This window comes from Thalassophryne amazonica, chromosome 5 (assembly GCF_902500255.1).
Source record: "Thalassophryne amazonica chromosome 5, fThaAma1.1, whole genome shotgun sequence".
Lineage (NCBI taxonomy): Eukaryota > Metazoa > Chordata > Actinopteri > Batrachoidiformes > Batrachoididae > Thalassophryne > Thalassophryne amazonica.
In genome coordinates this window covers 42,623,603-42,638,619 of record NC_047107.1, presented here as the reverse complement: position 1 = coordinate 42,638,619, position 15,017 = coordinate 42,623,603, and the positions used below count along the sequence as shown (strand labels likewise).

General features: G+C 37.6%; 1 protein-coding gene across 1 annotated transcript in view; it reads left to right on the top strand.

The window, feature by feature from the left end:
* Positions 1-1,005: 1,005 nt before the first annotated feature.
* nol6 (nucleolar protein 6 (RNA-associated)) overlaps positions 1,006-15,017 on the top strand; it is a 65,216-nt gene continuing 51,204 nt past the window's right edge. The window contains exons 1-12 of the mRNA XM_034170065.1: positions 1,006-1,147; positions 1,261-1,467; positions 3,432-3,548; positions 3,691-3,870; positions 6,226-6,394; positions 6,561-6,695; positions 9,378-9,541; positions 9,641-9,761; positions 10,340-10,398; positions 10,492-10,593; positions 10,685-10,800; positions 11,079-11,256. Coding sequence (XP_034025956.1) covers positions 1,109-1,147; positions 1,261-1,467; positions 3,432-3,548; positions 3,691-3,870; positions 6,226-6,394; positions 6,561-6,695; positions 9,378-9,541; positions 9,641-9,761; positions 10,340-10,398; positions 10,492-10,593; positions 10,685-10,800; positions 11,079-11,256 — 1,587 coding nt within the window. The 5' untranslated portion in view covers positions 1,006-1,108. The remainder of the gene's footprint in view (positions 1,148-1,260; positions 1,468-3,431; positions 3,549-3,690; positions 3,871-6,225; positions 6,395-6,560; positions 6,696-9,377; positions 9,542-9,640; positions 9,762-10,339; positions 10,399-10,491; positions 10,594-10,684; positions 10,801-11,078; positions 11,257-15,017) is intronic.

The following is a 15,017-nucleotide window of genomic DNA, read 5'->3' as shown; positions in this document are numbered from 1 at the left end:
ATGTAAATACAGGTCTCACATTCATATCTGATTATGTTGCGATGAGTAGACTGATTTTTAGCTAAAATCATTTTCTAAACATATTTGTTGCAAAGTGTGCAAATCACGATCTGTGATCAACCATACATGAAAACTGAAATATGAAAGAAATGTAGATTTGCTTTAATTGTAGATGAGCCAGGATGTTGAAACACCTTTGAAGAGATGGGTACACCATCTCTTCAACTGAGTTCTCTCTTCAAATTATTGGTTGAGCTAAGAGGGTTTTAAAAAGAAAGTTTTCTTGTTTGTCAAGTTACGGGGTGACATATGTCATAGAATCTAATGGACATTGACCTTGTTTGACCATCATTTTAGAAACTATTCCATTTATTATTATTATTTTATTTATTTATTTTATTTTATTCTTTTTTTTTTTTTTTTTTTTTTTTTTTACAAAATTGGAGCAACTTTATCTTTTGGACGCTGTACACACTAAAATTGACCTTTGTTGTTATTTCTGGTGTTTTTGCCCTGCACTCAGTAAAACATTTTTGGAATCCCTATGATCAGACAAATAGTGTTTATACTGTACATTTCAATGTGAGTGGTATAATTTTCAATTTTGACCTCTGTGTAATTCTTCATTGACCCATGCAGCTGCCGTTCTGGGATGACCATCATACTTTTTTTGTGTGTGTCCGACAAGCAATGGTATACTGAGGGTTGACTGTAAGTGTTGTTTGGGCAGCTTAAGTGGGACCAGTAAGTTAAAAGTGGTGATTGTGTTTGCAGATAAGAAGTTGTTCCACTTACAACTACTTGGTACTGTTAACTGCAGGACAGAATGGGTCTTTGGAATAGTTAGGCCACCTAAAGGGAGTGGTAACATGGCGGCCGATGGCTTTGCTTACTGCTCATGCAACCTATCTTATTCTAGTTGGCAGGAAGTTTGACGAGAAGCAAGCCAACCACCATTTAGCGTTTAGCCTTCTAGACCAATCAGAAAACGTTTCCGAGCTCACGTTTGATTGACCCTGTACACGTGAAGGCGGCTTTAATGGGGACGCTCAGCGGAGTAAAAGTTTAAATATCTGAATTAATAGAATTATTTGCGAGCAGCTCAGCTATGGAGAAGAAAATGACTGTCGGGGGGGAAGCGGAAGAGGTAAATTTCACGGTATTTAATTTAAAAGTGTCTGCGTTGCTGGCTTGACGTGCTTTGTTCCAGCTTGGTTGGTGCTGTGATGTTTTCAGTGATCTCTCAGTAACTGTTCACAGGTGGTCATGTCGGACTCTTCTCGTAATGCGGAGGATGAGGACAAAAGCGGGACTCCTGTTGGAATCAAGAGAAGTGAGGAGGAGGTGATGGCGTTTCGCCGCGTGAAGCTGTCCAGAAGTGATCTGTACAAAGCTCCCACAGTAGAAGAACTAAACCAGCTGAAGGAGGCAGAAAGTCTGTTTCACTGCAACTTGCTCAAAATGCAGGTCAGCCATCCAACGTGCCAACGAAATTAAATTTGATAAATATGTCTAAGGTCCAAGGTAGGATACGATAGACTTTATTGTCCCCATGTACATTGTATGTTGGATATAATGTGTGTGGATGCATTCTGTGAATGTTCTTTAGGCTGTTTCGCAAGGTTGTCACAGCAGATACAACCAGATCCACATGGGTATTTGGCACAAGTTTTACACCGGATGGCCTTCCTGACGCAACTCCAGTTTTATCTAGCGTTGCAGTCTGATCAGTCCCCCTGACTTCACTGAACATGCATCATTTTGGAGCTTCTGCAGCGATTAACTGATTTTTGCCTCGTTTCTGCTTAAAACTGCACTCCAGTCATCATCTGTCTCAGCAACAGATCTCTGGAGCTTTTGTACAACAATCGTTTCCACATAAATTCATTATTATTTAGTCCTAAAAATAACCTGAGATTAATGAAACCTGGCGCATCTGACTGTCTACACCCAACTCGATCAAAGGGAGCAATGTGATTATTAACCATCAGATGACAAAGTAAAACCTCTTAAATCATTCTAAAGTCCGTTTTATGCAGAAACAAGGCAATAATCAGTTAGTCGCTGCTGATGCTCCAAAATGACACAGGTGCGCTGATCAGATGGAGGGAAGGATCAGACTGCGACACAGGAGAAACACTCACAGCCCCTGGTGTTCCTAGGAGGTCTCCCATCCAAGTACTAACCAGGCCTCACACTGATTAGCTTCTGAGATCTGGTGGGATCAGGCTTTCACAGTGCATATATTCGCAGAAAGGATGCATTCTGTGAATACGTTATCTAATTAATGTCTGGTAGAAGCTTCAACATTACAGCAAAGGTACATCCTTGAGGAGCTGATTACATTTTGAACTTTATTTATGCACATATTTGCTGCACTACTGCCAAAAGAAATATTCTAGAGTTTGGATATGGACCATTTTGGAGTTCTGCTACAGCGCAAGACTTGGTCTGGAAGAGGACGTGTTGTTCATATTTGGAAACTTGTTTTGCATTTTAGAAAAGTTAAACCCTACCAGTATTTTAATCCTAATCCTAAAACTATTAAGGTAGGCCATTGCTGTTGATATGGTACCGTACGCAAACTGCAAATTGCTATTAGTATGCCACCCATTGTTATTTAAACTACCCAATATCATGGTCCATGCAAAACCATAACCTTCAGATTGTCACATTGCATGGAACACATAATTAGCATATTGCTAACAATGATTTTTTTTTCTCTCCCCTAACATCCTTACTCAAGAATTCTTTATGAAAGCGATTTTGTAATCAAAATATTTATATACTGATGGCGACACAACTGGGATGACATATATGACCGTGCTAATTATAATACTAATTTGCCAAAAATAATTCCAGCAGCCATAACTCAGAATACTTGGTTAGAGCTTTTATAGTTATAATGTATAAATGTTTCATGCAGTAGGCAAAAGTGGACATGCTCAGAATATTTTTCATGGATGAGTCTCGCTGCCATTTCCGAAATGTGCTACACACTTAGGATTTGCAATGAACTGCCTAGCAACCATGCAAATTACTTTCTCCTAAATGGTTCATGGTTGTGGTAAATTTCTCTAAAATGCATAAAAAAAGACTGGGAATTAAAAAAATATATATATATTAAATCCATGCAATGGCTTTGCGCACTTCAAGTGTTGTACAGTGTAGAATTGGACCTGGATCACATCAGAATTTGACTAAAGTTCTGCCTTTGCAGAATGTTCAAAGCATAGATGGTTTGTTAACATGGATGCGTTGGTATGTATGTCTGCTTCATTTTTGTGAAAATTCTTTGGTTCCCAGAATATTCAGGGCGTTGAGCAGTTCATGTGCCTCTTGGTTCTTTGTTTGCCTGCTGAGAAGAGGCACAATAATCAAGTTTTATATATTAAATCTCACAAGTGAACAACTACATTCCTTCTCTACAGATGGAGGAGTTGCTGAAAGAGGTTGCTTTGAGTGAGCACAGGAAACGACAAATTGATTCTTTCATTGAGACAGTTACAAAGCTGCTGAAGACTGTGCCGTATTCACCAAAAGTTGAGGTGCGTAACATTTTTGACTGGCTCACTCTCTGAATGGTCACAAAGACGACAGCATTTAATCTGTGTCCCAAAGATTGACATGTTTCCACAAAGGCCTTCAATCATCATTGGGTGGTTTTGTTCAATCTTCTCATGTGTTCAGATAAACGACCTGTCATGGCTGTCCGGCACAGTTAAGATCCCTTTTCTTCTGGTACCAAAGATTACAAAGGGCACCTTTAGCATGGCACCTCCCACCTCTGTGGATTTGATTGGCAGCTACCCATTGGGCACTTGTACCAAACCACGCATCATGGTCGACTTGGCAGTCACAATGCCATCTGTAAGTAGTGTTATATTTGCATATTGCTAACATGTATTAGAGGACTTCTTAGCATGTAATATGACAGCATTTAGGTTGTTGGAGATGCTCGGGTGGGGGTGGGGTGGGGTGGGGGTGTTAATCAGCATGATTGGTTACTTGTCATGAAGCAGTTGAGAAAACAGCATTGTTCCAGTTTCATTTTAGTCCTGTTTTGAATCACATAGTTTAATCTTGTGTGGTTGACAGACACACTGGCATGTCCAGATCAATTTTATGTCATATTTTCATTAATAAATCAGCAATGTACAAGGTCTATTAGAAAAGTATCCGACCTTATTATTTTTTTCAAAAACCATATGGATTTGAATCACGTGTGATTACATCAGACATGCTTGAACCCTCGTGGGCATGCAAGATTTTTTTTCACACCTGTCGGTTACGTCATTCGCCTGTGGGCAGTCTTTGAGTGAGGAGTGGCCCACCCTCTCGTCGATTTCTTTCTTTTCTCCATTGTTTAGGAATGGCTCAGAGACTGCTGCTTTGTTTGATAAAAATTTTTTCAAAAGCTGTAAGGCACAACTGAGTGGACACCATTCGATAAATTCAGCTGGTTTTCGGTAAAAATTTTAACAGCTGATGAGAGATTTTGGTCTGGTAGTGTCGCTTTAAGGATGGCCCACGGCGCCTGATGGCGATCTGCGCTTTGAGGCGGCAGCGTCTCACCGTTTCAAGTTGAAAACTTACACATTTCAGGCTCTGTTGACCCAGTAAGTCATCAGAGAACAGAGAACTTTCAGAAGAAGTCGGCATGAGGAGTTTATTCGGACATTCCGTTGTTAACGGACATTTTGTAATGAAAGAACGTGCGGGCAGAGTCGCATGTCAGGCCGGACCTGACCGCGGGGGGTCACGACAGGAAAAACACCTCCGTTGGAAACCTTAACGGACAAGTTGGAACATGCCCAAGCTGTTAAACAATTTCTCAGTTACTCACTTGTTGAAAGCCATCAAAAGCCGCCTGAATTTTACAAATGGTTTTCAACACGGAGGTGTTTTTCCTGTTGCGGCGCACACAGATTCGCAGAGTCATCACGGAAACGACTCGGCGAATTTGCGTGCACGTCTTTCATTACAAAATGTCCTTAAACAGTGGAATGTCCGCATAAAGTCCTCATGCCGGCCTCTTCTGAATCTTCTCTGTTCTCTCACAACGTCCTGGGTGAATTAAGCCTTAAATTAGGATGTTTTCAGGTCGAAACAGGCCGACAACGGCGCCTGGAAGCGCTGCGCGACGTCCCGCTCCGTGGGAAGTCCTTACAGCGACAGAAACACCCCATAATCTCTCATCAGCCGTTAAACTTTTCACCGAAAACCAGCTAAATTTCTTGAATAGTGTCCACTCAGATATTTCTCACAGGTCCAGAAAAAATTTTGATAAAGCAACGCGCGCCGTCTCGAGCAGCGTGTAAAACAAAGGAATTCAGCCGAGAGGGCTGGACCACATCTCACTCAAGGCCTGCCCACAGGGAAATGACGTCACTGACACGCATGAAAAAACTCACGCATGCGCACGAGGGTTCAAGCATGATTGGTGTAATCGCACGTCATTCAAATCCATATAGTTAAAAAAAATAAGTGTTGGTTTCTTATCTAATACACCTCGTAATGTCACAGAGACTTTGTTTCAACACTTTGTGAAACTATAACGTCTTAACTATAGTTTCCATCTTGCCTCGAGATGATCGTTCGGTGACAGGCAGTCCTAGAAGCCTAAGAATATCACATGGTTCTGCAGTGTCACTGCCTCTGTGAGCGTGCATTAGTCTGGGATTCACAGCGAAACATGTTTGTGCTGTGGATACTGGAGTGTCAATTAATGGGGGGTTTTTTTACTGTCACTTTTGATACTCTTGTGTGCTTCTTACCCTGTGTGCTGCTATATAATGCTGCTGGAACCTCAATTTCCCTGAGGAGTCTTCCCAAGGGATCAGTAAAGTTCCATCTAAACTAATTTTGGTACATCTGCAGTGTTTTTACTAGCACTCATGGATATCTTGTTTTTTTTCCCTTCATTAAACACACCCACCGATTGTGCCATATAAGGTGTCGTTAAAAAAAAACGCTTTGTCAGTGAAGCCTGTTTCACATCAGGCAGTTGCGCTGTTGAAGGCAAACCGTCATGAGAAAAAGGTATGAAGCTGTGTGTTTCTGTATTATGAGCTGTGTGATAGTTTTGCCGGACACTCACTTGTAAAGTCGGTGCCTGAATTAGTACTACTAATTTGGTTCAAGTCTCACAATGGTAACCTATTAGTGCAAACTGATCACTCGTAACAAGGCAGTGGGGATACATTACATTTCTGTTGTCATCAGGTTGTCCTCCATCCTAAGGACTTTCTGAACCAGAGGTATCCGAGGAAAAGGGCTCTCTACCTTGCAGGTCTGGCTCAGCATCTTGCATCTTCTTCTGACATTGGAACCATGCGCTATTCCTGTCTCCATGGGAATCGGCTCCGACCAGTTCTGCTCTTGACCCCACCGGGTAATTCTGTATTAATATACAGAAGGTTGTACAACTCTGATAAAACATGGTTGTAATTATTTGGGGTTTATCTTGAATGTAATTATCTTTGTTTATAACAGTGAAAGGGCATAAATTTTGTTGCTTTATTAGAGTTTGATGCAAATACTTGAAATATCTCCCACAGAAAAAGATACTTCCAGCTTTACTCTTCGCATTCATGCCTGTCCAGTTCCGGGATTCTTCAAGCCCAGTCGTTTTCACCCTCAGAGGAATAATATCAGGATAGAGTGGTACGCTGACTTACAGAAGCATGAGTCTGGTAAGTTTCTTTAAAAAACAATAGTTGTAATGACATTTCTGATCAGCTATTTGGTAAACATGTATCAGCCTTGGATCAACATTAAAGTCCTGGCTTCCTCCAGAACATAAAATACACAATGTTGATGAGCCATACATCTATTTTGGCACTACTTACTTACACAATTGTTTTATCAATTTAAACTGTGCAGACTGTGATGCAGTAATTGTAAGTGACACAATTTTTGTAGTTTTGTCTCTTTACCCCATCACAGTGGATTTGAAATGAAATGATGAATATGTGCTTCAGTACTTGCAATGTAGCCTTTCAGGTTTAATAAAAAAAATTTTCAAAAAATATTTCTTGACACATTGAAGAATTCTAAGCATTTTGTGCAGTCCCTCCAGTTTCAGAGACCATATTTTAATGGACAGAATAATTATAAAGGTTATTGTTAATACAAACTATCACCTTTACAGTCAGTTTTCCTGACAGGTCAGGGAATAGAAGCATGAATATTTCCATGTCATCAGTGTGTCTTTGGACTTCATTTACAGCAGTCATTAAGTAATATAAACACAGGATTCTCCCCAGACAATGGAACAACGGCGTTGCGCCATTATACTGTTATCACAGTGCCATTATAGTGTGCTCTGCTCTCAGATATTTTTTTAATCCAGCCAGGCTGTTTGTGCTGAACGGATTTCTGCCTGCTCGCCCCTTCCCCGCCGGCAGCCAGCCGGGCAGAGCCACAGTGCTGCAATTCAGAGTGAGACAGCACGTGGTCTCTCAGTGAAAGAACAAAAACTCTGTCAGTCTTCCAATAAAAAGAGCTCCTTCTGCCTGTGTAACTAGTGACAGATTAAGGCTTTATTTTTCAGATGAAAGCTGTCATGTTTCTAAAGTTTGCTCAAATAAGCCGCAAAGACGGTGTGAGAGTGACGAGTCTCTCATTCCCTCACAGAGAGAGGAGGAGCCAGTGAGAGAGGAGAGGAGAAAGACAGATGAAAAAATGTTAACAGCAGATGCTACACGTTGTAAAAAAAGCAGCAAAGCAATTTTAATCAACGATCATTTTTACCACACAGCCTCAGTGAAACAATAAAGTGTGAAAAACTGATTAAGAAAGTTTTTACATCCAGGGTTTCATCTTTAAAAGAGCAAATTTACTTCTTTACTTCTTGCAGAAGTATTTTTTTTTTCATTTTCTTTTTTTATTGTTGTTTATGCACCAGTGACACCAGATCAAATTACTTGTTTGTGAGAACTTACTTTGCAATAAATTTTATTCTGATTTGACAATCAAATCAGTCCAGATTTAGCTCTTGTTCAAACACAACAATTAGGGGTTATATTGTTTTTTTAAAAAGTATGCAGTCCCACTCAGAAATGTTAAAAAGAAAAACTAAACTGTCAGAAAAACAGAAAAACTCTCTTACTGGATTAAAGGTACAGTGTGTCATTTTTGAAGAGGAGAGCAAATGTTATATCCATCACACATTGTGTTTTTAAACTTTTCAGTGTTATTTATTAAAAAGAACTTTGATATTGTAACATAAGTGTAATTTTTTGTCTATTATTCTTGCTTTCAGTGCATCTAAAACCAGTCAAAATGACTCGCAACGCGTGCTGCCTCGGGTGATAATTGCCAACAGCACCGCTTTACTAAAAATTTCTGGGGAGAACCCTGAAACAGTATGTTACTGTATGGTAAATTTTCTGGACTGTGTAGTTCTCAATAACCGAGTGACCATACAAAGAAATTGGTAAGGAAAGCCACCACTTTTATGATTGTGGTTAGAGCCCAATCGATATGGATTTTTGGGGGAACCAATGTGATACCAATATTAGGGAGTAAAACATTTCACAAACAGAGATATATGTTTAAAAAATGCCATGATTCCTAACATTTTGTTATCAAACTGCTATGACAAAGAAATATAAATGAGACTTGATGTTTTACAGTTTAATCATGAGTGTTATTGTAAATAAAAAAAAAAAACAAACTATGAATATAACCAACAACCAACCAACATATGTCACTCTGCCGTCACGCTGTCTTCAGTTGTATTAGCATTCAATGTATTCTATTGCTCAGCATTTGCATAAAATAGACATTCTGTCTGTTTTGGCCCTGCCTAGCTGGTGGCGTAGCAATCACTTGTCCCTGTAAAACTCCCACTGTGATTGAAAATTAATGACAGCTGGTCATTTTGCCTGTGTCTCTTGTAGCCAATATGACCAAGGGGTGAAGGGAGTCCCGGCCATGCTTGATAACGACAATTCTGTCAGTGCACCTTCTCTTGGATAAACTGTCATGAAACCATTTCCAACAGCTAAAGTGTTTTTCTGCATTGTTTCTGTAAAATAAAAGTTTGCCATAAATAGCACTGATACCGATATGTTTGTGAATGGCTCATATTGGCCAATATTATCGGCCAACCAATATATTGGTCGGACTCTAATTGTAATTGGAGAAACTGCATAGTGCAACCTTTTGTCTGTTGGTCCACCAGTCACAGCTTCATGTGACTGATTCTTACTCCATTGTGGTGGCGTACAGAATTAAAATAATTGTCACTGTCTGACTGGTTACAGACATGGCTATTATTCTCTGACTTGTATATTCAGGATTTCACTTATTCAGGAGCATAAGTATGATTTTTATTTAATATGTGATTACATTTTTTTTTTTTTTTGCAGACAACAGTGAACCTCCCACTCCACATTATAACAGCTCTCTTCTGGGAGACTTGCTACCCAGGGCTCACCTCCAGTTTCTTTCTGCTGTCAGCTCCCAATGCTCAGCTTTTGCTGATGGTGTAGCTTTGCTAAAAGTCTGGCTCCGACAGAGGGAGCTTGACCAGGTAAAAAACAGTGGGAGGGATCCTGAAAGATCATGCTTATTGCAGTCACAGTTAATTCTTTATCTACCTTCTATTGATTGATTGATTGATTTTTGACAGGGTACAGGTTGTTTTAACGGCTTCCTGGCTTCAATGCTGTTGGCTTATCTTCTGAGTACTCACAGAATCAGTAACACCATGACGGCTTATCAGTTGCTACGAAACGCTCTGAACTTCTTAGGTAGGCAAATTTCAAAATAAGCAGAGGTTTTACAAAGTAGTGTAATTAACTATAGTTGGACTTGTAGTTTATTATTTTTTAAATTTATTTTAAAAGATCAGCTCTCCCTATATCATAGTTTAATTTTAATGTCCCACCACTTTGAACATGTAGGGGTTTCTCCACTGTTACATGGGACCACCAGACCAAATCTGGAGGCGTTCTTTCCTGAACATTTCATACCGTACATTTTAAATACCTGAAGCTGTGTAGCCAAGAGTCTTAATGTGAAAGTCATAGTGTACTTAACCACCAGATCACCATCGTAGACTTGGGGAAAACCCTGCATTGTGCCATCATGCTAGTATCTCTGTGTCTGTGGAAACAATGTTGAGAACATAACTTAATACGAATAATCATAATAATAGGCACACACTTGATACTTGTAGCTTAGATACCTCCTGGGCAGTAGATAAGCTGGTTAGATTTTGAAGGCACTCTGTTCACACATTTGCATATTACTGAAGAGAGTAGGATATTGGGAAATTCTGGTGCCTTTTGTTCTTGTATCCCATATGTCCTATCATTATAATCCTCAGTTTCGACAGACCTCACCGTGAATGGAATTAGCCTCGCTAAAAATCCTGACTCGACAGCTGTGAGTGATCCTTGCTAAGTGCAAAAGAGTAAACTAGCCTCTTAACTGTTGTCCTTTACTTCTAAATATACTGTTGTTTTCTTCACTCTGCAGCCATCTCTTGACGAGTTTCACAGCGCTTTCCAGGTTGTGTTTGTTGACCCCTCTGGACACCTCAATATGTGTGCCAACATGACTGCTTGTACCTATAAGCAGGTATATGTTATAATATTGTGTGACTTTGAAATGGAATCATTTTTATTGTTGAATTTTAACAAGGTCTAACAAATTTCCAACTGGGTTTCAGGTGCAGCATGAGGCATCTGTGTCAATGCAGTTCTGGGACGATCCTACGCTGGATGGGTTCCCGTGTCTCCTCATGACCCCCAAACCCATGATAAGGACAAGTGACCATGTCTTCCAGTATGGCTGTTTTTATCAACCATTGTGTTCACATATTATTACAACCACCTCATGTTCTGTTCTGTACTGTCAGAGGGAGCATCGTCTGTATACTAACATTTCCTCAACACAAATCAGCTAAATTGTTCTGTTAGAGATGGTCTAAAACATAATCATTAACATGTTTCTGTGGCAGGCAGTAAAGGGGGAACTCTACAGACTGTTCTGCTGTCTTGCATAAAAATAATTGATTTTCTTTCAGAATGCTTTTACATTCTCTCATTTATCCTCACCCTCAGGTTATGTGATCTGGTGAATCTACAGTCCACCTGTAAGAAACTGAATCTGCTGAATGAGCTGATGGACCACAGTGGAAACTATGTCCAGACTGCACTCTGTGCTCTCCTTTCACTGCTCCAGCGAGGACTGGGGCAAAGGATCCGTCTCCTCACCCACTCTCTCGCCCCTGACCCCGAGGTGAGTGAGGTTTCCATTCAGTCAGTCTGTTGTCCTTAGGTGTATTTTGTTTTGTAAACACTGAAGAAAATCACAGATGGAAGAAGTATGTGGCTACATTGGACAAGACTGAGAAATTATGCAGAAGCCTGAAAATGGGTGATATGAAGGGATATTTTAATTTATTAGTCCTGAACTTGGGAAATTTGCATTTATGGCCACATTGTGGCAAACAAACCTCAGCAGAGGGTAGCAGAGATGTGAAAGGACAGACTGGATCTTCAAGTAGCTCTGACCACATGGAAGTAGACAAGCCAACTATATTACCAGGCATTTGAACAGTACCCCCTTTGCCTTCAGCCGGGCCCCCATTGCCGATTTTTGACCCCAATTTGCATCCAGATTCCAGAATTGAGGAAATCTGGACAGATTTATTATAACAGGCAAAATTCATATTTCCTGCTATTACGTGATTTCTTACAAACTACTGTAACTGCTGACATTCCCGAATACACCGCAGTATGTACAACTCCTACTCTTTTTCTTTCTTTCTTTTTAATATTTATTTCATTCATTTAAAAGAAAAACAGAAAAGCAAAAAACAAAAGCACCACAATACCAGAATGAAAAGGAGCAGAAAGAAGAACAAGTCTTATGATTTCTGCCCCTTTTAACAATACAATCTTTCAATATACAGCATCATAGTCAACATTATTTAACAGATTGCATTTCTTTAACTTGTCACATACCACTGACCCATTTCATAATTATGACCATTAATTAATAGATTACATCACTGACAGGTTATATTTAAACTTAAGACACTCCAAACATTATTAACAGTTTACTTTTTTTTTTTGACTTTCTTGCAGCCCACTGACTTACTTCATAGTTTCATACTTACTTAATACATCTAATTTAATATGTTTTTTAAATAATTTAAGTGACCTTAATTCTTTAATTTCTTTATTAAGATTGTTCCATAATTTGACACCATTTACTGCAATACTCCTTTCCTTTACTTTGGTTCTAAATCTTGGTTTTTTAAAGACTTCTATTCCTTTCAATTTATAACTACTTGCTCTTTTTTCAAACATATTTTGAATGTTTGTTGGTAAAGTATTTTTATTAACTTGGTACATCGTTTGTAATATTTTCAAATCAACTAAATCATGAAATTTAAGTACCCTATACTTAAACAATGGATTAGATGGATCTCTAAAACCACTGTTACTAATCACTTTTAAAGCTCTTTTCTGCAAAATAAATAAAGGTTGTATATAGGTTGTATATGTTGATCCCCAGATTTCTACACAGTAAGTTAAATATGGGACAATCAATGAATTGTACAATGTTAATAAACCATAACTATTTAATGAATATTTTACTTTATGCAAAACAGCAATGGCTTTCGCTATTTTTCCTTTTATGTAATTTATGTGTGACTTCCATGTAAGATCTTCATCAATCATGACTCCTAAAAATTTCATTTCTTTTACCCTTTGTATATCCATTCCATCTATTTGTAATGACACATTATTTTCTTTTGCTCTATCATTAAACAATATGAAATTTGTCTTATTAATATTTAGTGACAATCTGTTTATATCAAACCAATGTTTAACTTTTTCCAACTCTGTATTTATCACTTGTGCTACTTCCTGTATATCTGATCCAGAGTAAAACAGCGTTGTATCATCAGCAAATAAAATGCTGCCAAGCACATTGGATACATTCACAAAATCATTGATATACAAAATAAACAGTTTGGGTCCAAGTACCGATCCTTGTGGTACTCCATAAATAATGTTACACAATTCTGATTTGGTATTATTTATCTGAACAAACTGTTTTCTATTTTCTAAGTAGCTTTTTACCCACTGATGTGCAACACCTCTTATTCCATATTGTTGTAACTTGTGGAGCAATCTTGAGTGGTCTATAACATCAAAAGCCTTTTTCAGGTCAATAAAAATACTTACAAAATAATCCTTATTATCTATTGTTGTTGATATTTTCTCTATTAGTTCCATAATTGCCATAGCTGTCGAATGTTTTGTTCTGAATCCATACTGAGCATTATTTAAAATATGATGTTTCTCAATAAATTTATCCAATCTTGTTACAAAAACTTTTTCCATAATTTTAGAAAACTGTGGAAGCAATGATACTGGCCTGTAATTAGAAAAATTATGTTTGTCTCCATTTTTATATAATGGGACTACCTTAGCAATTTTCATTTCATCTGGAAAAACCCCAGTTGACAGAGACAGATTACAAATATAAGTAAATGGTTCAATAACAATTTCTATTATACTTTTTACAGTCATCATGTCTAAATCTTCATGGTCAGTTGATCTTTTGCTTACACAGTTTTTTACAATATTTCTTATTTCATCTTTTTCCACATTGTCCAGGAAAATACTATTGACCGTATTTACCAATGTACATAATTTATCTTCTATTATTGGTTTATTTCCCACCAGACTTGACCCTACATTTGAAAAATAATCATTAAACCCATTTGCAACTTCTTTTATATCATATATCTCTTTATTTTCCTTAACAAAGTAATTTGGAATAGTTTCTTTCGTTCCATCACTATCAATCACACTTTTTATAATTCCCCATGTTACCCTCATATTATCTTTACTCTTATTTAGTTTTTCACTGTAATAATCTTTTTTTTGTTTCCTAATTATTGTTAATAGTTTATTTTTATATTTTTTGTATTTATGTTCTGATTCCTTTGTTTGCAATTTTAAAAAGCACCTGTATAAATAGTTTTTCTTTGCACAAGCATTTTTTATTCCCTTTGCCAACCATGGTTTATTTACTCTTTTCTTACTAATTTCAATTAATTTACAATTTTTATTGTATGATTTCATCAATATTTTCATAAATGAGTTATATGCTACATTAACATCACTGACATAAACTTCTTCCCAGTTTTGATTTTTAAGGTCATATTTTAATGCCTCTAAGGCTTTTACTGACTTATCTCTTTTAAAGTTTATATCAGTTTTTTTGTTGTACCTATTTTTATATTTAAATATTGAAAAAATTGGTAAATGGTCGCTAATATCTGTCATGAAGATCCCATTCTTGATAATTTCATCTGTTCTGTTTGTAAATATATTATCAATTACCGTTGCACTTTGCGATGTAATTCTGGTTGGTTTTGTTATCAAGGGGAATAACCCCAAACTATACATTGTATTCACAAAATCACTTAATCTTTGGCAGCTGGAGCTTTCTATGTTAATATTAAAGTCCCCACACATAAAAAGCGTTTTGTTTTTAATTTGATGGAATAATTCAATTATTTTATCTGTAAATTTCACAACACAAGAATCTGGTGCTCTGTATACACAACTAATTAAAATATTCTTAGATGTTTCATGTACAAGTTCCACTGTTACAATTTCTATGACATCATTTGCCTGTCTTAATAACTCATATTTATATTTTCTGCTTGTAAATCGTATAACAATGTTAGATAGTTTATTTTTTCTATCTTTAGTTGGAATAGTATAACAGTCTGATATTGTGTCTTGATGGATGACAACACCTTTTTGATATAAAAAGTTTGTAACTTGTTGTTCCAATGATTGTCTTTCTTCAGGTGGTGCATCCTCCCCACTGGCTCCACCAGAATCCACCACCCTTGCATATGTCCGATGCCTTGTTTCTAGTCCAGATATTATAACGTCATCTTTTCTAGTAAATTGTTCAAGTTCATCTACATGTTGCTCAAGTTTCTTAATGATCTTGTCCTTCTC